The sequence below is a fragment of the Rhinopithecus roxellana genome, chromosome 7 (assembly GCF_007565055.1).
Source record: "Rhinopithecus roxellana isolate Shanxi Qingling chromosome 7, ASM756505v1, whole genome shotgun sequence".
Taxonomy (NCBI): domain Eukaryota; kingdom Metazoa; phylum Chordata; class Mammalia; order Primates; family Cercopithecidae; genus Rhinopithecus; species Rhinopithecus roxellana.
Window position 1 is genome coordinate 49,325,431 of NC_044555.1, and position 22,290 is coordinate 49,347,720.

The following is a 22,290-nucleotide window of genomic DNA, read 5'->3' on the forward strand; positions in this document are numbered from 1 at the left end:
CTACTTCTCACAACGAGTTCTCATTTTAAAGCTTAGTTCATTCAGTACCCATTATTCTGAAAATTTGCTTAATGTGGTCTGGCAGACTGAAGAAAATGAATTAGAATCTAAATGTAATAAGAGGCATCTGAATGGAGTGGAATGAGAACTGGAATAAAAGCTAGAAGACATGAGTGCCCTGGGGCACCTTTTCCCCTCCCTGGGCCTTTGTCTTCCTGATTGTAAAGGCAGGGGGCTGGGCTACATAGTCTCTAAGATCCCTACCATCTCTGGCATTCTAAGGTTCTACAAGTCCTCCCGACCTCACACACTTAGGCATAGAATATAAGGTGTGTGTAGGGGGGTGGGGGGCGGGGGTGGCACGGGGCTAGAGTTGGGGAAAGATCCTTTGGACAAGTAAAGGGAGAAAAAATCGCAGGCAGGCACTTCACTTGAGCTTAGCATATTTAGGGATAGTGTGTGCAAGACATGGGAAGAGAGGGTGGAAAAGTTGCCAATAGAATAAAAGGTTTACTTTCTTAAGAAGGATAATTAGATCCAAGCCAGCCCGCATCGCTAAAGCCTTTGAAGCCTAACCTCTCCATGCTGTATTGTTGAAAACTTACTAAGAGTTGGGGATAAACTAGTAAGACCTAAAATGGTTGTAAACCATGTCCCCCTCCCACCTTTTCTTATGTTTGGTTTTGTTTTCATTGAATGTATTCAATAGGCTAGTGTGTCTACCTGCTTTGTTACTGGCATGTGGGGACAAGCAGCTACAGAAAAAAATAAAACTTGTCTATTAGTTTTCTTAGTTTTTGTCACACAATTCGACTATAAAACCTACATCTCAAAAAAGGTGTACCACGTAGTTACGTAGGAGTCAACATAAACAAATATTGCCTATAACTCACTATAAACTTTTTCCAGACCAGACAATTTAAACATTGGTCTAATTTGGCTTTACAGTTATGAACAAGAGAGTGGTAAATCACCAATTATTTGCTTAAAAGTGGGCTTCACAAAGCTGATCTATATTTTCCTTGATGTTTTATCATGTTTGTAACCCAATCAGCCAACCAAGATACAAGAATCAGATCCTTAAACATGGTTTTTCATTTTCTGCAATGAGTTTCAAAGGCAGTAGGAAGCTCTGGGAGAGCCTCTGGGCAAAAGATAAAGGTTACAGCTAGTGGAAGTTGTAATTAGAGCCAATTACAACTTACCTGCTTTGTCATTAAAATGTCTGTCAGACCTCTCATTTTTCTACAGAGGGAAAGAAAAGGTATAGCTTAGTAGGGGAGAGGGTTAGCCAAAGGGAAGGGATTTCTAGTACTGTTTACAAATGTACCCTGTAACCTTAGACAAACACATTGCCTTTTGGCTTTAGACTGTGCTTTGCTCAAAGTTTAACTGAGGGAGCTGAACAGGACTTAGGAAATCACCTGGTCTAGTCCCCTGCCCTCTAGCAGGCAAGGTATTATTATTGTCCCAATTTCTCAAATTAGATATGAAAGACCTGGAGAATTTAACTAACTAGAATATGTCTTCTGCCTCCTTAAGTGTAACAGATTTGATTTTGGTTTCACTTATAGCTTGTCATAAGAAAAATGGAATTATTCTCACTTCTCTCACAGATACGTTGTGTATAGGTTAGCACATGATAACTACAAAGCACGTTGAAACTACTAAGGAAAGCTTATAAACATAACATTACCCACAAAGATACTAGCACTTTGAATGAATGGGTCTCACAGAAATGTAACAGAAATATTTGGATTTCACTTTTTAAAGAATTGGCTTGAGAGAAGAAGTAGAATTACACTCAATGGACCAACCTCACTTTCTGCAAATGTAAAGGAGTAAAAAAAAATTAAGAAAGAATGGGAATGCCACTAATGAACATACCATTATGTTTGAGAGTGATCAGAATAAGTGAATTTTGTGTGTAAAAATCAAAATTCCGAAACAAAGCCTCCTTAGGGGGAAAGTAAAATAACAGGTTTTTATTATAAGTATCATTGTAAAAGTTCACTATCCCATACAGCCTCTAATGACTTTTTTTCCTTCTGTCCTTCATGCTTGGACCAATTATCTTCCCGTTTCCCATCTTTCTTCACCTTGCATTCTAAACTAAATTACCCTCACCCAAATAGCCATCTTTACTTGCGAAACATTATCATCTGCCTCACAAACCCTTGTTATCCTCTATACTGAATTACTCATTCAGGATTTCAAGGCTCTTTATCAATCCACTCCAATTTAGTCTCTTTCCCGATCCTTCTCTTTGTTCTCTTTCAGTACTATACTTTCTCCACATATAACTAAAACAAATTCCATCCTTGCATCTGATAAGCCATCTTTCTTCACCTTTCTTGAAAAACAACACATATATGACACGAGGAGCATAGGGATGGACCTGGGTATACTTAATAGGAAAGTCTCTTAGTAGTCATCTGATTTTCAAAGCTGAAGATTACAGCCAAGCTCCCCTATCCCTTACATGTTTCTATCAGAGAAGGGTGGAATGTTCAGGAACTTAATGTAGGGAGTGTTGCTGGGTAGAGACTACTTGTGATATGTTGTATTAAAGAGGGCCTACTTGCAGTATTTTAGGATTTGCCTCACTCCTTCATTCTTTCAATTATAGTTGTATCCTTACTATCTTTACTAATGGCCTCAATTTATATGCTGTCTTTCTTGGTGAAGGTCTGTGCAGCAGTCACTATCAAAAAGACAGATCCCTAGAGAGCAAGGAGGAAGGATGATTCCCTTAGTTCACTGGCACAATGGTATCAGGAAGGTTGTTCCAAAGAGACGGTGGTAGTATCTATCATAGTGGAATTTTATGGCAGCTCTTGGGGGTGAGCCACTATCCTGTTATTACATCCAATGCTAGTGATGTGAACAGTTTAGTTACCTGGCACATATTGAGCTTTGACACAGTATATATTTCGGATTTAAAACTTTATTCACCCCATATAATAGTATATATAAAATGTTGCGAAGATGAAAGCATTTCTGAAACTTGGTCACTCCGTGGGGACTGGCTCAGATTATAGACTTGAAAAAAATTAACGGTAGAAAAATGTTTATTCTCTAAGGATAGATTTGATTTGGAGATAGCCAAGTCACTTGAGACTGAGTCTGGTGAAATAAAGTAGTAATACCCTGAACATAATTTTTAGTATAATAGACATGTAAAAGGATTGACCTGTTTTACTGCTGAATAAGTCTCTATAGCCTCACAACATGCTACCCTCAAAGGAAACAAGGGCTACTGGGACAGATATGTAACTGCTCTTAAGAAGTTTTGTTTGGGGCACATAAATATGGATCTGATTTTATGATAATGGAGGGAAAATGAACATAGCTAAGGGAAGGCTACAAAATATTCAGCTTCTTTGGAGGCCAGATAATAAGGTTTCCATCTACCTGCTATAGCTTCTGAATGGTAAGCAGCTTTTCTATCAAGTGTGGGTTGGTAGCCCTGCTTGACTTAAAATGAGTGTTACAGTTGTTGGGAAACAGGAAATGGGGCTGGATTACACAAAGACATCCAAAACTAACACAAACACACATGGGCTTCCTGGTATGTAAATTCTCTTTGAGATTAGAGATCTCCCTTTACAGAATTTAGTATAACAGATTCAATAACCAAACTTCGTGACCTCTCAATACTAAATAACTAAATGTGCAAAAGAACCACCATTATATAGGATAACAAAAGCTATACATTTTCTATGAAACATGTGCACATATTTTCAAAGCTGTGAAAATACAATAAAGAGCACAACACATTTTGGTCACTTTATTAAATGACATTAAATAGTTTAAGTTTCAACTACTAAACAGCACTTTGAATGGTGAAAACACAGATAGTATATTGTCATACTTGAATGCTTTTCTTTAAAAACACAATTCCAGTCCTTATATATATTACAAAACAGCCTTAAAGGAAGAAGTGACATCTTTTCTACAGTACTTAAGATACTCAATACAGAACTGAAAAGCAGTCTAACAGAAACAAAGGCAAGTCTTCACAGCTGTATGATTTCAGCAGCCAAAGCTGGATGATGGACTGAAACATTACTATACAACTGGGACAAAACATATACAATATCACAATACTAAGCAAAAACGCTTTACACCCAAAGAAATAAAACAGGTTACAAAATGTGGAGAATTTAGCAGGCAAAACTGTATTACAAGCAACATTTTAAATCATCATTTTTAATCCATTGCAACTATTTAAAACATCTAAAACAAATATAAAAATGAGCCTTTTAGTACTTTATTGATGCGATTTTTTTGTCTTTAAATATTTGTTAAAGCTTGATGTTATACTCAAAGTACATATTATGTAGCTAAAATGTCAAGTGAGAAGAGTGTATACAAAGTGGTCCAAGTTTTATTTCAAACTCTGATTTCCAATTAATCCTTCTAAGTATTATTCTTTAAGTTATAGTTTCATCCATGGTGAAAAAGGTTTAGAAGGTTGCCTAAAATTTTCACATCTATGTCTTTGAGTAAATAATCAGACCATGTTGAAAATTCCCAGGTCTAGTAAATCAGGTTTAAAATATTCCGAACTTGTAGAAATACCAACTGATAACAGTTGGCCAGAGTGTACTGCCTTCAAATATTTATCATAAATCTTGTCTTTTTCATTATTTCTAAAGTAAATACACACCTGCCCCACCCAATTAAATAAATCTGATTACATGGCTAGCATAATATCTAAATATACAGAATTTATTAGTGATATTTCATCATGGGAAGGTGGGGGGGAGGGGCGTGGATCCACCAAACCTCACAAATTCTGTATCACAATCCTAGTGCTCTTGGATGTTTTACCACTAGTTCTTCCAAGATAAAAATGGCAATCTCTTAATCATCCAAACAACTCAAAGCAGTTTTAGCTAATGTTAAACTCATTCTAATCCAGTGATACCTAAAGCAAAGCCTACACCCAGTTTTTTTTTTTTTTCTGGAATTCTTAAGCTGTTTCACTACCTGTTATATCATCATCTCAAAATGGTTTTGCCATGTTGAGTTGACTCCCATAGCCAAAAACAATGTTTTCTTTTAGAATTCAAGTAATCAAAATTGTATATGAATAAAATTATAGGTCATTTTTACAGAACTGGATTAAGAAAAAATAAAATGTGATACATTTTCTAGTAAAACTTCTAGTAAAGGGGTATTGGATGAATTAATTTTGATTTAATAATTGTCTCAAAATCTAAAGAAAAAACAACTCTGAAACAATTTTAAAAAATGTAAGGAAACTGGGGTAAAAGAACATGATGAGAGAAAAGAAGCGCATAGAAGCCAGTGATTCTTATCTTTCAGAGGAATTATTTCACAATACTGATAGTACTGGGAATTGTTAAAGCACATTCCTCATGTGAACTTAAAGTCAGCAATGGTTCTGCCATTTTGATGTTGTTTATAAAACAGGGTGTGAACCTAACAACCACAACTTCAGTGTTAACCTCCTAAAATGCTAGAACTTGATTTTCTAAGTCCACATCCCACTGCCAGCAACAGGATGAAGCACTAGCACTGGCACCATGCAGTTAAGAGATGTGCTTTATATTCGTGCCAGGAGAGAGAAAATTCATGTGTGGAAGATAATCCACAACCCTGAAATTTTACCAGTAATTATTTCAGCACATATAACTGAAAATAAAAAATGGCAGAAGGACTAAAGAAGAAAAAGGAATTCTCTTCTTAGGCTATACTTAAGGCTGTTTATACAATGCTAAGATAACTGTAAGACTCCTCCAACTTTTAGAGCAGTAGTATTTAAGAATATTGCACACAATTCTGTGTCAAAGATAACCCTCAGTTTCTAACTTTCAGTCACAGAGACAATAAAAAGCAGGAGCCCAGTTTCAGACTTCAGTCAAAAGAACATTAAAACCATTTCAATCACTTTAATCAAGAAATGGATTAAGTACAAAAGTATTTCATAACTTGAGGAATCAACTCTAAGAACTCAGCTGTGTGTTTTTCTATGTAAAGAATGAATATATAAATCTTTATTCTTTCCTAAATTTATTAACTTTATGACAATTTTATGGTTGCTAAAAGCAGGCATAAAAATTTAGAGAGGAAATCTGTGGAGCTGTTACTATTATGGAAGGACTTGTTTTCACTGAAAACAATTTGAAATATCTTCTGTACTCAATGTGTGTAAGAAGATTCTAGGCAACATCACTGACAAATGTCAGGAAGAAACGGTATGCCCTATTTTTTAAAAAAAAGTAAAACTAATATGGAAGATTGGCATTTAAGGGGACCAAACTATTTATACAGTTGAGTTCTGTTAAGTCATTGATTCCTAAAAAAATAAAAGATCTTTCTATGATTTTAACAATCCATTAAGCTTTTAGTGCAAAATCACATTGATTTCCCTTGGGAAGGTCCTGGATTTTTGCTTCTCATTGGGGGTGGTGCACGCTGTAATGGTGGTGGCTGCATACCACCAGCCACTGGCTGATACATTCCTCTCATATCAATCTGCTGGTAGTTAGAAGGATTCATGATCAAATTTGGAGGCTTTGGCATCATGAGGTGACCCAGTGTTGCTTGTTGATAAGTCATTTGTTGCTGTTGCTGCTGATTGTACTGCTGCTGGAGCCTTCTGTTCATAAGTATTCGCTGAACACAGCTGATTAACTATAGAGAAAAAATGGGAGTCGTTACAAGTGCATGACCTGTCTCAAAAGAGGTATCAGGTTTTGACTTAAAATCAATTTGTTAAGGGGGTACCATACCAAAAGGAAAACACATTATTGTTATCACCATTACTAATTTGATGGCATTCACAGGACCATTACTGTAGAAACCAGTTAGTAAGACCATTTAGGGCTAAATTCTCTTAATGTCTTGACTATTATATTGCAAGCAGCATTTAGGTTAGTTGCCGTAGTAATGTGTTCTGTACTGTGATTAGTCTCAAGTATTAGTTACAACACTTTTTGTTAAGACTCCTTTCTTTGTCATTCTTTTGAATATTTCACATGATGACAGACAAACATTTTAGTGACAAACACCAAAGGGAAAGGCACTTGCAGTAGGAATAATTCTGACCTGGAATGTCTCAAGTTTCCTAATATAATGTAAAATCACATAACCCTACAGTACCTTCTAAGTAAAACATATGCCACAGAAATAGATTCCCTGGTGTCAACAGTTGAAATTTCCAAGTATAAGGCAGAAGGCTGGCAAACAACTGTGTTGGGAAACATGATCAAGGATCCTGGAATACGGTACCCTTTTAAAGAATTATATAGCTTAGTAGGAACCTTTGATATATATCATCCATAGCTCTACTTTTTATTCTCAAATTAAACACACTGATAAGTATGCTACTGTTTCGAGGTTGTTTAATAATGCCAAATGTGACTGGAGGCAGAGCAAGATGGCCGAATAGAAGCCTCCACTAATCATCCTCTCCGAAGGAACTCCAAATTCAAAAACTATCTGCAAATAAAATCACCTTCATGAGAACCAAAAATCAGGTAAGCAATCACTGTACCAGATTTTAACTTCATATCACTGAAAGAGGCACTAAAGGGGTTAGGAAAGACAGTCTTTAACTGCCAATGCCAACCCTCACTCATCCCCTGGCAGCAGCCACGTGGCAGGGAGAGAGAATCTGTGTACTTGCAGGAGAGAGTATAGTGATTGTGGGACTGCATTGGAACTCAGTGCTGCCCTGTCACAGTGAAAAGAAATACCAGGCAGAACTCAGCCGGCACCCACAGAGGGAGCATTTACACCAGCCACAGCCAGAGGGAAATCACCTATCCCAGCAGGCGGAACCCGAGTTCCGACAAGCTTTGCCACTGTGGACTAAAGAGTACTGGGGGCCTAAATAAACCTGAAAGGCAATCTAGGCCACCAAGACTCCAAGTCCTGTGCTGGGCTGAAAGCCAGTGGACTTGGGGGGCACATGACCTAGTGAGACAACAGCCAGGGTGGCCAGAAGATTGCTTCTGCCACACCTTCGCAAACCCCAGGCAGCACAGCTCACAGCTCCAGGACAGACTCTTTCCTTTTGCTTGAGGAGAGGAGAGGGAAGAGTAAAGAAGACTTTGTCTTGCAGCTTGAATATCACCTCAGCCACAGTAGGATAGGGCACCAGGCAGAGTCCTGAGGCCCCTGTTTCAGGCCCTAGCTCCTGGATGACATTTCCAGACATACCCTGGGCCAGAGGAAACTCGTTCTCTTGAAGGAAATGACTCAATCCTGGCAGGATTCAACATCTGTTGTCTAAAGAGCCCTTTTAGGCCCTGAATAATCAGCAGTGGTACCCAGACAGTATTTGCAGTGGGTCTTCAGTGAGACTCAGAGACATGCTACCTTCAGGTGTGACATAGCACATTCCCAGCTGTGGACACTATGGAAAGAGACTTCTGCTTGAGAAAAGAAGAGGAAATAGTAAAGAGGACTTTGACATACAGCTTAGGTACCATCTCAGCCACAGTGGGCTAGGGTACCAAGCAGACCCTTGGGGACCCTAATTCCAGGCCTTGGCTTTTGGATGGCATTTCTGGACCTTCCCTGGGCTGGAGGGGAGCCCCCTGCCCAGAAGAGAGAGACACAGTCCTGGTAGCATTTACCACAAGCTGACCGAAGAGCCCTTGGACCCTGAGTGAACATCAGCAATAGCCAGGCAATACCTGCTGTGGGCCTGGGGTGCTAGTGATCACAGGGACAGACTCCTTTGCTTGTGGAAAGGGGAGGGAAGGGTAGAAAGGATTTTGTCTTATGGCTTGGGTGCCAACTCAGCCGAAGTAGAATAGAGCTCCAGGCAGATTCCTAAACATTCTGACTCCAGGCCCTGGATCTTGGATAGCATCTTGGGACAGGCCTAGGGCTGGGGGAAATTTGCAGCCCAGAAGGGAAGAACACAAGAGCAGCTGGCTTTGCCACCTGCTGAATGTGGAGCCTTAGAGCCTTGAGCAAACAAAGGTGGAGGCCAGGCAGTAGTTACTGTGGATCTTGGGTGAGACCCACTGTTATGCAGGCTTTAGGTCTAACCCAGTGTGGTCCCCGTGAAGGGAACCAGAGGGGTGGTTGTGTCACCTCTCCACCAGCTTTCCAGACAGCTTAGCACAGACAGAGATTCTGTTTGGGAAAAAGTAAGGGAAGAGAACAAGAATCTCTGCCTGGTAATCCAGACAGTTCTTCCAGATCTTATCGAAGACCACCAAGGCGGTAGCTCTATGAGTCTGCAAGATTACAACAGTCATAGTATTACCCAGTTTGGGATGCCTTCCAATGCAGATACAGATGGAGTGACCAAGAACTTAGATAACAACATCCATCTCCCTTTGAATACCTAGAAAGCCTTCCCAAGAAGGATGGGTACAAACAAGGCTAGACTACAAAGATTATAATAAATACCTAACTCTTCAATGCCCAGACACGAATCAATGTCCACAACCATCAAGACCATCCAGGAAACACGACATCACCAAACGAACTAAATAACTCCTCAGGGACCAATCCTGGAGAGACAGATACATGTGAATATATGTGACAGAGAATTCAAAATAGGTGTCTTGAGGAAATTCATGAAATTCAAGATAATATGGAGAAGAAACTGATAATCCTATCAGATAAATTTCATAAAGATATTAAAATAATTTAAAAGAATCAAGCAGAAATTCTGGAGTCAAAAAATGCAATTGACATACTAAAGAATGTATTGAGTCTCTTAATAGAGGAACTGATCAAGGAGAAGAAAGAATTAGTGAGCTTGAAGACAGGTTATTTGAAAATGTACCATCAGAGGAGACAAAAGATTTGCCCTCAAATGGGCAAATCTAAGAGTTATTGGCCTTAAAGAGGAGGCAGAGAGACAGATAGGGTATAAAGTTTATTCAAAAGCATAACAACAGAGAATTTCCCAAACCTAGAGAAAACTATCAATATTCAAGAAAAAGAAGGTTATGCAACACCAAGCACATTTAACTCAATAAAGACTATCTCCCACCATTTAATAATCAAACTCTCAACGGTCAAGGATAAAGAAAGAATCCTAAATGCAGCAAGAGAAAGGAAACAACATACAAAGGAGCTCCAATACATCTGGCAGTAGACTTTTCAGTAGAAAACTTATAGGCCAGGAGAGAGTGACATGAGATATTTAAAGGGGTGAAGGAACAAACAAACAAACAAACAACTTTTAACCTAGAAGAATATATCTGATGAAAATATCCTTCAAAAGCAAAGGAGAAATAAAGACTTTCCCACACAAACAGAAACTGAGGAATTTCAATACCAAACCTGTCCTACAAGAAATACTAAAGGGAGTTTCTCAGTCTAAAAAAAAGGATGTTAATGAACAATGAAAAATTATATGAAGGTATAAAACTCACTGGCAAAAGAACATTAGTTTTCTCTTTGCTTGTTTGTACTTTATTTGCTTGTTTATGCAATCAGTGCTATCATCAGCTTAAAATGATGCATTATATTATTTGCAAGCCTCATGGTAACTTCAAATAAACAAACATCCAACAGATAAACAAAAAACTATAAGCAAGAAATCATACCGGGCGCGGTGGCTCAGGCCTATGATCCCAGCACTTTGGGAGGCCAAGGTGGATGGATCACCTGAGGTCAGGAGTTCAAGACCAGCCTGGTCAACATGGTGAAACCCTGTCTCTAGTAAAGATGCGAAAATTAGCTGTGCGTGGTGGCGGGTGCTTATAATTCCAGCTACTTAGGAGGCTAAGGCAGGAGAATTGCTCAAACCCGGGAAGGCAGAGATTGCAGTAAGCTGAGATCACGCCACTGCACTCCAGCCTGGGTGACACAGTGAAACTCCATCTCAAAATAAGAAGAAGAAGAAAAAGAAATTAAAACATACAACCACAGAAAACTGCCTTAACTAAAAGGAAGACAGGAAGGAAGAAAAGAAGGAAGAGAGGGATCACAAAACAACCAGAAAACAAATAACAAAATGGCAGGAGTAAGTCCTAACTTATCAAGAATAATGGGGTTGGAGGCCGGGCGCGGTGGCTCACACCTGTAATCCAGCACTTTGGGACGCCGAGTGGGAGGATCACAGGTCAGGAGATTGAGACCATCCTGGTTAACATTGCGAAACCCTGTCTCTACTAAAAATACAAAAAATTAGCCGGGCGTGGTGGTGGGTGCCTATAGTCCCAGCTACTCGGGAGGCTGAGGGAAGAGAATGGTGTGAACCTGGGAGGCGGAGCTTGCAGTGAGCCCAGATTGCACCACTGTACTCCAGCCTGGGAGACAGAGTGAGATTCTGTTTCAAAAAAAAAAAAAAAAAAAAAAAAAAAAAGAAGAAGAATGGGGTTGGGCAAGATGGATGACGAGATGCAGCAAGGTGGAAAAGCTGCCACCGAAAGACAAGGATGACTGGCACACTCCTAACAGATCTTCAGAGACAAGGCAATGAGAGTGGATGGAGGGAAGACACAGAAGCTTGGTTGAAGGAGGAGGAAGCTGGGAATCCTGAATGGGGCTACCGCACACCAGGACTGGTTCCTGGCCCACAAGAACTCCAGGGGAATGAGTGAGTTGAACTGGCAAGAAGCAACTGGCTCTTGCCTCGGGCCTCTGGAATTCCGGCTGGAGGAGACCCACAGCCAACATTATACTGAATGAGCAAAAGCTGCAAATATTCCTCTTGAAAACTGGCACAAGACAAGGATGCCCTCTATTACCACTCCTATTCAAAATAGTATTAGAAGTCCTGGGCAGAGCAATCAGGTGACAGAAAGAAATAAAGGTCATCCAAATAGGAAGAGAGAAAGTCAAACTATCACAGTATGCAAATTACATGATTCTGTACCTAGAAAACTCTAGTCTTGGTCCAAAAAGCTTCGTAAGCTGATAAACAACTTCAGCAATTATCGCAGGGTACAAAATCAATGTACAAAAATCAGTAGCATTCCTACACACTAACAAAAGTCAAGTAAAGAGGTAAATCAGGCATGCAATCCCATTCACAACTGCCACAAAAAGAATAAAATACCTAGGAATACAGCTAACCAGGGAGGTAAAAGGTCTCTACGGTCTTTTTTATTTTTAAATTTATTTATTTATTTATTTTTTATTATACTTTAAGTTCTAGGGTACATGTGCATAACATGCAGGTTTGTTACATATGTATACTTGTGCCATGTTGGTGTGCTGCACCCATCAACTCGTCATTTTGTACTCCAAAAGACTGCTCAAAGAAATTAGAGATGACAAAACAAATGGAAAAACATTCCATGCTCACAGATAGGAAGAATCAATATTGTTGAAATGGTCATATTGCCCAAAGCAATTTATACATTCAATGCTATTCCTATCAAACTACTAATGATATTCTTCATAAACTAGACAAAATTATTTTAAAATTCATATGGAACAACAACAACAAAAAAGGCTGAATAGCCAAAGCAATCCTAAGCAAAATGAACAAAGCTGGAGGCATTATGCTATACAACTTCAAACTATACTACAGAGCTACAGTAACCAAAACAGTGTGGTACTGGTACAAAAAAAACACACAGACCAGTGGAACTGAATAGAGAGCTCAGAAATATGGCCACAAACTTACAACCATCTGATCTTTGACAAAGCTGACAAAAACAAGTAATGTGGAAAGGATTCCCTATTCAATAAACAGTGCTGGGGTAATTGGCTAGCCATAAACTGGACCCCCTCCTTACGCCATATACAAATTATCAACTCAAGATGCATTGAAGACTTAAATGTAAACCCCAAAACTATAAAAACCCTGGAAGACAACCTAAGCAATACAATTCTGGATATAGGAACGGGCAAAGATTTCATGATGAAGATGCCAAAAACAATTGCAACAAAAGCAAAAATGGACAAATGAGATCCAACTAAACTAAAGAGCTTCTGCACAGCAAAGGAAACCATTGACAGAGTAGAGAGACAACCTACAGATTTGCAGAAAAGTTTTGCAACCTATCCATCTAACAACTAATAACCATTATCTATAAGGAACTTAAAGAAAAATACAGGAAAATAACAACCACATTAAAAAGTGGGCAAAGGACATGAGCAGACACTTTGCAAAAGAAAACACGCACGTGGCCAACAATCACATGAAAAAAGCTCAACATCACTGATCATTAGAGAAATGCAAATCAAAACCACAATGAGATACCTTACACCAGTCAGAATGGCCATTATTAAAAAGTCAAAAGATGCTGGTGAGTTGTAGAGAAAAAGGAATGCTTATACACTGTTGGTGGGAGTGTACATTAGTTCATCCATTGTGGAAAGCAGTGTGGCAGTTCCTCAAAGAGCTAAAAACAGAACTACTATTTAACCCTGCAATCCTATTACTGGGTATAAACTCAAAGGAATATATATCATTCTATTATAATGACACCGTATATGTTCATTGCAGCACTATCCACAAAAGCAAAAACATGGAATAAAGCTAAATGCCTATCAATGGTAGACTGGATAAAGAGAATGTGGAAATAAACAATAAAAATAAAGAAAAGGTTCAGGAGGGGTAAAAAAAAAAAAATCCATGTGTGTAAAGGTGTATTCTAAATGTGCCTTTCTTCCTGATACCTACAGTGACTGAAGCTCTAGATACATGTGCCCTCTGCCTACTCATACTCATGTCCCCTTATAAGGCATTCATTATGGAATGCTCCATTATCAAGTTCCACAGCAAAAATTAAGATGTTGCATCCTGTGATTTCTAAACCTCAGCTAGCAGAGCCATAGCCTCCTACTAATGCCTCTGCATTTGGTTTATTGAATGCAGCTCATCACAAAGAGTCTGACAAATTCAACATGTTATAGACAACTAGAGCTTTTCTTATTCCAACAGCAGCTGACTCAACTATTAGAAATCTCAGAGATCAAAAATCTACTTTCTCATTCTCGGTTTGTAACGCTGAGCCCAGATCTCAGCACACATCTTCAAGACTGCTGTCAACCTATTTATTTAATTTTATTAATATATTTTATAAACCTAATAATAAGTACAAGATCATGTCCTCTGCAGGAACATGGATGGAGCTGGAGGCCATTATCCTTAGCAAACTAATGCAGGAACAGGAAACCAAATACCATATGTTTTCACTAATAAGTGGGAGCTAAATGAAGAGAACACATGAACACATAGAGGGCAATAACAGACACTGGGGCTGACCAGAGGTTGGAGGCTGAGAGGAGGGAGAGGATCAGGAAAAGTAACTTATGGGTGCTAGGATTAATACCTGGGTGACAAAATAATCTGTACAACAAACCCATGACACAGATTTACCTATATAACAAACCTGTACATGTATTCATGAACTTAAAATGAAAGTTTAAAAAAAGAATAACAGTGAATATAAATGGACTAAACTCTCCAATCAAAAGACATATAGTACCTGAATGGATTTAAAAAAAAGACCCAACCATCTGTTTCCTATAAGAAATACATTGTACCTATAAAGACACATATAAAGTGAAAATAAAGGGATGAAAAAAGATATTTCATGAAAATGGAAACCAAAAAAGAGCAGGACTAGCTATACTTATATCAGACAAAATAGATTTCAAGACAAAAAACATAAAAAGAGACAAAGATGGTCATTTGTAAATATATGTGCACCCAACACTGGAGCACCAGATATAAAAAAGCAAATATTATTAGAGCTGAATAGAGAGACAGACCCCAAAATAATAGCTGAAGACGTCGACACCTCAACTTTACACATTGGACAGATCATTCAGACAGAAAATCAACAAAAAAACCAATGGACTTATTCTGCACTATAGACCAAATAGATATTTACTGGATATTTCATTCAATGGTCACAGAATATACATCCTTTTCCTTGGCACATAAATCATTCTCAAGGAAAGACCATATATTAGGCCACAAAACAAGTCTTAAAACATTCAAACAAATGAAATCATATCAAGTTTCTTCTCTGACCACATGGAATAAAACTAGAAAACAACAAGAAGAGGAATTTTTGAAACTATATAAACACATGAAAATTGAACAATATGCTCCTGAATGACCAGTGGGTCAAATAAGACATTAAGAAGAAAATTGAAAAATTTCTTAAAACAAATGATAAAGGAAACACAACATACAAAAACCTATGGGATACAGCAAAGGCATTACTAAGAGGAAAGTTTACAGCTCTAAGTGCGTACATCAGAAAAGAAAAGAAACTTCAATTAAACGCCTACCAACGCATCTTAAAAAGAACTAGAAAAACAAAACAAAACCCCAGATTAGTAAAATAAATAATAAAGATCAGTGCAGAAATAAATACAAAGTTGGTTTTTTTGAGAAGATAAACAAAATTGACAAACCATTAGCCAGACTAAGAAAAAGAATGGGCTGGGTGCAGTGGCTCACGCCTGTAATGCCAGCACTTTGGGAGGCTGAGGCGGGCGGATCACGAGGTCAGGAGATCGAGACCATCCTGGGTAACATGGTGAAACCCCATCTCTACTAAAAATACAAAAAATTAGCCGGGCATGGTGGCGGGTGCCTGTAGTCCCAGCTCTCGGGAGGCCGAGGCAGGAGAATGGTGTGAACCCAGGAGGTGGAGCTTGCCGTGAGCCGAGATCGCGCCACTGCACTCCAGCTTGGACGACAGAGCGAGACTCCGTCTCAAAAAAAAAGAAGATTCAAATAAATAAAATCAGAGATCAAAAAGTAGATATTAAAACTGATACCAAAGAAATTCAAAGGAGCATTAGAGGGTCCTATGACAAACTACATGCAAACAATTGGAAAACCCAGAAGAAATGGATAAATTCCAAGACACATAAAATCTACCAAGATTGAAACACTAATAAATCTAAAATCTGAAACAGACCAGTAACAAGTAGCGAGATTAGAGCTGTAATAAAAAGTCTTGCAGCAAAGAAAAGCCTGGAAACCAATATCTTCACTGCTGAATTTTACCAAACGTTTAAAGAACTAATACCAATCTTCCTCAAACTACTGTGACAAGGAGAGGAGGAGGGAATACTTCACACACATTCTATAAGGCCAGTAACACCCTGACACCAAAATCAGACAGACACATCAAAAAAAGAAAACTACAGGGCAATATCTGAGATAAACATTCATGCAAAAATCCGCAACAAAATACTAGTAAACACAATTCAATAACACATTAAAAAGGCGTTGTTGAATATGACCAAGTGGGATTTATCCAAGGGCTTCAAGGATGACTTAACATATGCAAATCAATCAACGTGATACATCAAATAACAGAATGAAGGACAAAAACCATATGATAATTTCAACTGATGCTGAAAAAACATTTGATAATATTCAGCATCCCTTCATGATATAAATCCTCAAAAAACCGGTTATAGAAGGAACATACCTCAACACAATGAAACCCATATATTGACAGGCTCACAGCCAGTATCATACTCAATGGGGAAAAAAGTGAAAGACTTTCCTGTAAAAATTGGAACACAACAAGGACGCCAGCTTTTACCACTGTTATTCAACATAGTTCTGGAAGTCATAGCTAGAGCAATCAGACAAGAGAAAGAAATAAAGGGCATCCCAGTTGGAAAAGAAGAAGTCAAATTATTCTGTTTGCAAATGATATGATCTGGTATTTGGAAAAACCTAAAGACCACACCAAAAATATTTTAGAACTGATAAACAAACTTAGTAAAGTGGCAGCATACAAAATCAGCAGCATTTCTAAATGCCAGCAGTGAATAATCTGAAAAAGAAATTGAGAAAATAATCCCATTTACGGTAGCCACAGTCAAAATTAAATACCTAGGAATAAACTTAACGAAAGTGAAAGATGTCTACAATGAAAACTACACAATGCTGATGAAAGAAATGGAAGAGGGTACAAAAAAATGAGAAGATATTCCATGTTCATGAATTGGATAAATTAACATTGTTAAAATGTCCATATACCCAAAGCAATCTATAGATACAATGCAATCCCTATCAATATACCAATGACATTCTTCACAGAAATAAAAAAAAAAAAAATCCTGAAATTTTCATGGAACCACAAAAGACCCAGAATAGGCAAAGCTGTAGTAAGCAAAAAGAACAAAACTGGGGGAATCATATTACCTGACTTCAAATTATACTATAGAGCTACAGTAACCAAAACAGCATGGTACTGGCATAAAAACAGACACACAGACCAAGAGAACACAAGAGAGAACCCAGAAACAAATCCACACACCAGTGAACTCATTTTTGGCACAGGTGCCATGAACATGCATTGGAGATAGGACAGTCTCATTCATAAATGGTGCTGTGGAAGCTGGATATCCATACGCAGAACAATGAAAGAAGACCCCTATCTCTTGCCATATACAACATTCAAATCAAAATGAATTAAAGACTTAAATCTAAGACCTCAAACTATGAATCCACTACAGAAAAACATTGGGCAAACTGTCCAGGACATTGAACTGGCAAGGATTTCTTGAGTAATATCTCACAAGTACAGGCAACTAAAGAAAAAATGGACAAACAGGATACCATTAAGTTAAAAAGCTTCTGCATAGCAAAGGAAACAATCAACAATGCGAAGAGACAACCCACAGAATGCGAGAAAATATTTGCAAGCCTTCCAATTGACAAGGGATTAATAACCAGAATATATTCGGAGCTGAAACAACTGCATAGAAAAAAAAATCTAATAATCAGATTTAAAAATGGGCAAAATATCTGAATAGACATTTCTCAAAAGAAGACATACGAATGGCAACCAAGCATAAGAAAAGGTACTCAACATCATCAATCATTAGATAACGCAAATCAACACTACAATGAGAGGCTGGGAATGGTCACTGACACCTGTAATCTGAACACTTTGGGAGGCTGAGGTCGGAGGATTGCTTAAGACCAAGAGTTTGAGACCAGCCTGGGAAATATAGTGAGACCCTGTCTCTAGAAAACCAACCAACCAACCAAACAAAAAAGACAATGAAATATCATCTTACCCCAGTTAAAATGGCCTTTATCCAAAAGACAGGCAATAATTAATATTGGTGAGGATGTGGAGAAAAGGGAATTTGCGTACACTGTTGTTAGCAACGTATATTAGTACAAGCACTATGGCGAACAGTTGGGAGGTTCCTCAGAAAACTAAAAATAGAGGTACTATATGGTTCACCAATCCCACTGCTAGGTCTATACCCAAAAGAAAGGAAATCAGTATACTGAAGAGGTATCTGCACTCTCATGTTTATTGCAGCACTGTTTACAATATTAAGATTTGGAAGCAACCTAAGTATCAATCAACAGATGAATGAACAAAGAATACATGGTACATATACACAATGGAGTACTATTCAGCCATAAAAAAGAACGAGATACTGCCATTTGCAATAACATGCATGGAACTGGAGATCATTATGTTAAGTGAAATAAGCCAGGCATAGAAAGACAAAGTTCACATGTTCTCACTTATTTCTGGAAGCTAAAAACTAAAACAATTGAATGGGGATAGAAAATAGAATGGCTGAGAAGGGTAGCAGGGACTGGGGTAATGGGGGATGGTTAGTTAATAGGTACAAAAGTATAGTTAGAATGAATAAGATCTAGTATTTGATACCACAACAGGGTGACTACAGTCAAAAATAATTTATTGCACATTTAAAAATAACTACAAGGGTATAACTGGATTGTTTATAACACAAAGAAAGGATAAATGCTTGAGGTGATAGATATCCTTTACCCTGATGTGATTATTATGCACTGTATACCTGTATCAATATACCTTATGTACCCCAAAAATATATATACCTATTATATACTCATAAAAATTAAAAGTTAAATAAAATGCAAATGGCAAATGTGGTAAAACTCTGACAAAAATTCCTACGTAGATGTTCAGAATATATGAGAAATAAAATTATATGGACTAGATCCTATGTAAACTTCAAGGATTCCCATTTAGGTAGCTGTTACATTTTTGTAACAAAATACATTACTTTTACTTGACATTCCTGGGTTTTTTACATTTCTTCCAGAATTATCAATGACCATCCATCCCTCCATAGTAGGAATAATTACTGATGTAGATGTCATACAAACTTATTATTATAAATTCAAGAAAATTAAACATAACCTAGAAACAGAAGTCAGAATTCTTACCATCTGTTGTTTTGTCAATACATCATTGTAGATTGCTTCTCTTCGTTTAACATCAAGCTCCTGGCTGGCTTGTCTACTTAATGCTAACGCCTGTACTTGGGCCTCTGAGAGATTCATGTTCTCCTTCCACTAAAAGAAAAATTTTCTATTTACTCCTTATTGAAGAAAAAATAATTAAGGTATTTTAAGATATTTGGGATTTTCCAAGGTCCCCCCCCACCTTTCTTTTATTCTTTTCTAAAGAAAAGCATGATGCAAAACAGGGTACTAAGTTGTTCACTGCTGTACCTGGACTGGCTATCTCTGGAATGAAACAATAATTTAGATTTAATTTGTGCAACTGGTAATTAAAATGTTTATGTAAACAATGCATACATTTCCATGTTTCATTTCTCAATTCTTACATTTTATCCATTTCTCTTTTGTGCCAACATCTATGTAAAATTGCTGGGTTACCGTTTGGCACTATTATCCATCCATTTTACCAGTATTTTACTATTGCAAATCAATTTATAAGATGGAAACAATTAAAAATTTTTGAAAATGGCAGTAGGGGGTGGAGGGAACAAATATGAGGTTGGAATAAGACAATTGCCAATTAGCTTACTACAGCTGAAATTATATCTTCAAGAGGTTGAATCCTCACTGCTGTCACACTGTTTGTTGCTTCTACAACTTTTTCTCTTCCTTGATTAATGAGGTCCTAGAAGAATGCAAGAAATAAGTTATATAAGGCAGAAAGACAGCATAGTGTTAAAGTATAGGAATCCTTCCATTTGCCAATTTATAGCAGTTGGTTTTAAAACTCTTTAAATAATTGAAGAGAACAGAAAAATTCAGTATCAATAAAGTGGAGTAAAACATACCAATGCTCAAAGAGTCTTGTTATGAAGATTAAAAGTTTGAGTTTTATCACACCAATAATTTAATAATTTAGATGAATCCATAAGCACATTTTATAATGCGTTTCAGATTCAATTAAGTCATTATTGGTGTAATAAAAACGCAATCTTTCCTATTTAATTTACAATTGATTCTAGCTTTAAATCATTTATTTCATAATATTGGGCATTATATATTTAATTGTACATCTATAATGCACTTGAATAGAAATTAATGAGTATATTTATCTTACTTTCAAACAGTAAGATAGCAATTTATTATGAATATTTTATAACTGAAGAAGGTGCTACTTCCCAAGCCAGTCAGCAGCCCTATTGTTTCTTAATTAAAATAATTCAAACTACATTAATTCACCAACTGATTCCTTTGTGCTCTGAACAAACCATATTTTACAACATTATGTTGCTTCAAAACAGTCAACAAATAAAATAAAAATTTATTGGTCTATTCAGTGGTAATCTTTTGGAGAATGAACCCTCAACAACAAGGCATTTGAAATTGCCTTTAATTCATGTTAAACTACTTTTGTACTTCACAACTCACCTCCAGCTGTTGATTACTCATTGCTGACAGGGCTCCCAAATTGAAAGGAATATAAGGAGTTTGAGAGTTGAAACTGACAGGGGGTAAATTGGTCCCAGTTGGTATGTTGAAACGCATGGTCAGTCCCTAAAAACAAAAAAAATTACGCACTTTTCACATTGTGATTTAAAACTTGAAATTCTACATCACCTACTGGTTTAGAAAAGAATCCACATTCTCAGATCCAGGAAATTATTAACACTCTTCCACACACAAACAAAACACCCTTTTCACCCGAAACCAAGATCTTATTACATGGAAAGTTTTAACCCCTAAAGGTGTACTTTTTTATGATAATTCCCACAGAATGGGGGCAACTCAAAAGAATTCTGATGAGACTCTGAACATCACATTAATGTTAAAGAGGTTTGGTACAATTAGTTAGGAGTTTGAAAAGGATTCAGGTATTAGGATAAGGTATCTCATGCTCAGGCACATTTTTGCTCAACTGGGTTGATGTTTAAAACAGACATAGAAGGATCTTAAATAAAGCTGCTGCTGGAGCAAACGGCATTAATGTCTAATAATGAAATATTTTTGTGTTCTGATATTCAGTCAAAATTTAGATTTCATGGTATACATGCAAAGCTACATTTACTACAACCTCCAAACACTAAGCTCCTATATGTTTGTTACTACAGAGAGGGTACTGATGGGAGGTTCGTGGTGCTAAATATATGGCTTCCCACTCATCTCTCAATTCAACAAATACTAACCACAAATGGGGTTACTACTCTTTAAGTGTAAACTGTTTTCTTCTGTCTCCTCCTCCTACTCTACCACCAAAGGTAGCTGAAACCAACCCATAAAGGGGACTGTGTTCCTAAAACCCACTATATTATTATCACCTGTTTCAAATGTGACCCTTTTCTTCTTCATTGCTCTTTCAAATCACTAACATAACAAAATCGAAAACGCATTTTGCATCAACTACCTTCTTCTCTGCTTCATACTCAGCCCAAGCTGCTTTTCTTTCTTCTTCAGTCAACTCTTCTTCTTCTTTGTGGTCCAAAAGAGAATCATGTTCATGATATCCTACAATGTGTTCCTTATGTATCTGAAGGAGTTCTGCAAGTATGGTATCCTGTTTAGAGGGGTTGAAATAAGAGACAATTATTTTTCCCCTCTGGATACTATAATACCTCCATAGTTCTATGGTCAACTGTACTAGAAACTAAAACCTGATTGCTACATATATATTTCTGATATATATGACAGATTACCTAAAAAACAGCAACAAAACATGTAACACCAGTCTCTTATGTAAGACTTTCATGTTTATACAGTATGTTTTAGGCATTCAATTTTTTTTTTAATTACTAGTTTTCAGATTTCAAGGTCCTTCCACCAACTTAACATTTTTTTTTCACATGCATTTTATTTTGTGCTTAATTCTGAGTTGATAAATGCTAACATAAGTCTGCTTAAATTAGTGATGATATTGGATGCCTGTGCTAGAAATCAAGGCTACTCCTATTTATACATAATAAACAACCTTATTTTCACAATCATTTTAGCTGCCAACCACTATGTTAACAAAAATCTAATCTAAATTAATCTAAACAGTTATAGGACAGTTTAACTGAAACATATAGCCCTTATACTCCAACTGTAGGAAGGTCAAATGTTAAATTACACTGTAAAGACCCATGGGTCAAATTTAAATTGATACATTTTTG

At 37.2% G+C, this 22,290-nt stretch overlaps 1 protein-coding gene across 10 annotated transcripts in view; it reads right to left on the reverse strand.

Annotated features, from left to right (window-relative positions):
* Positions 1–3,765: 3,765 nt before the first annotated feature.
* Positions 3,766–22,290, reverse strand: part of ATRX (ATRX chromatin remodeler) — a 309,323-nt gene continuing 290,798 nt past the window's right edge. For 8 of the 10 annotated variants that reach the window (XM_030933752.1, XM_030933748.1, XM_030933745.1 and 5 more), the window contains 5 exons: positions 21,546–21,695; positions 20,573–20,698; positions 19,734–19,829; positions 19,127–19,255; positions 5,240–6,666 (listed from right to left, as the gene is read on the reverse strand). In XM_030933752.1, coding sequence (XP_030789612.1) covers positions 6,388–6,666; positions 19,127–19,255; positions 19,734–19,829; positions 20,573–20,698; positions 21,546–21,695 — 780 coding nt within the window. In that variant the 3' untranslated portion in view covers positions 5,240–6,387. Of the gene's footprint in view, positions 6,667–19,126; positions 19,256–19,733; positions 19,830–20,572; positions 20,699–21,545; positions 21,696–22,290 lie in introns of all 10 variants that reach the window. The other 2 variants (XM_030933744.1, XM_030933747.1) reach the window with 2 other exon arrangements.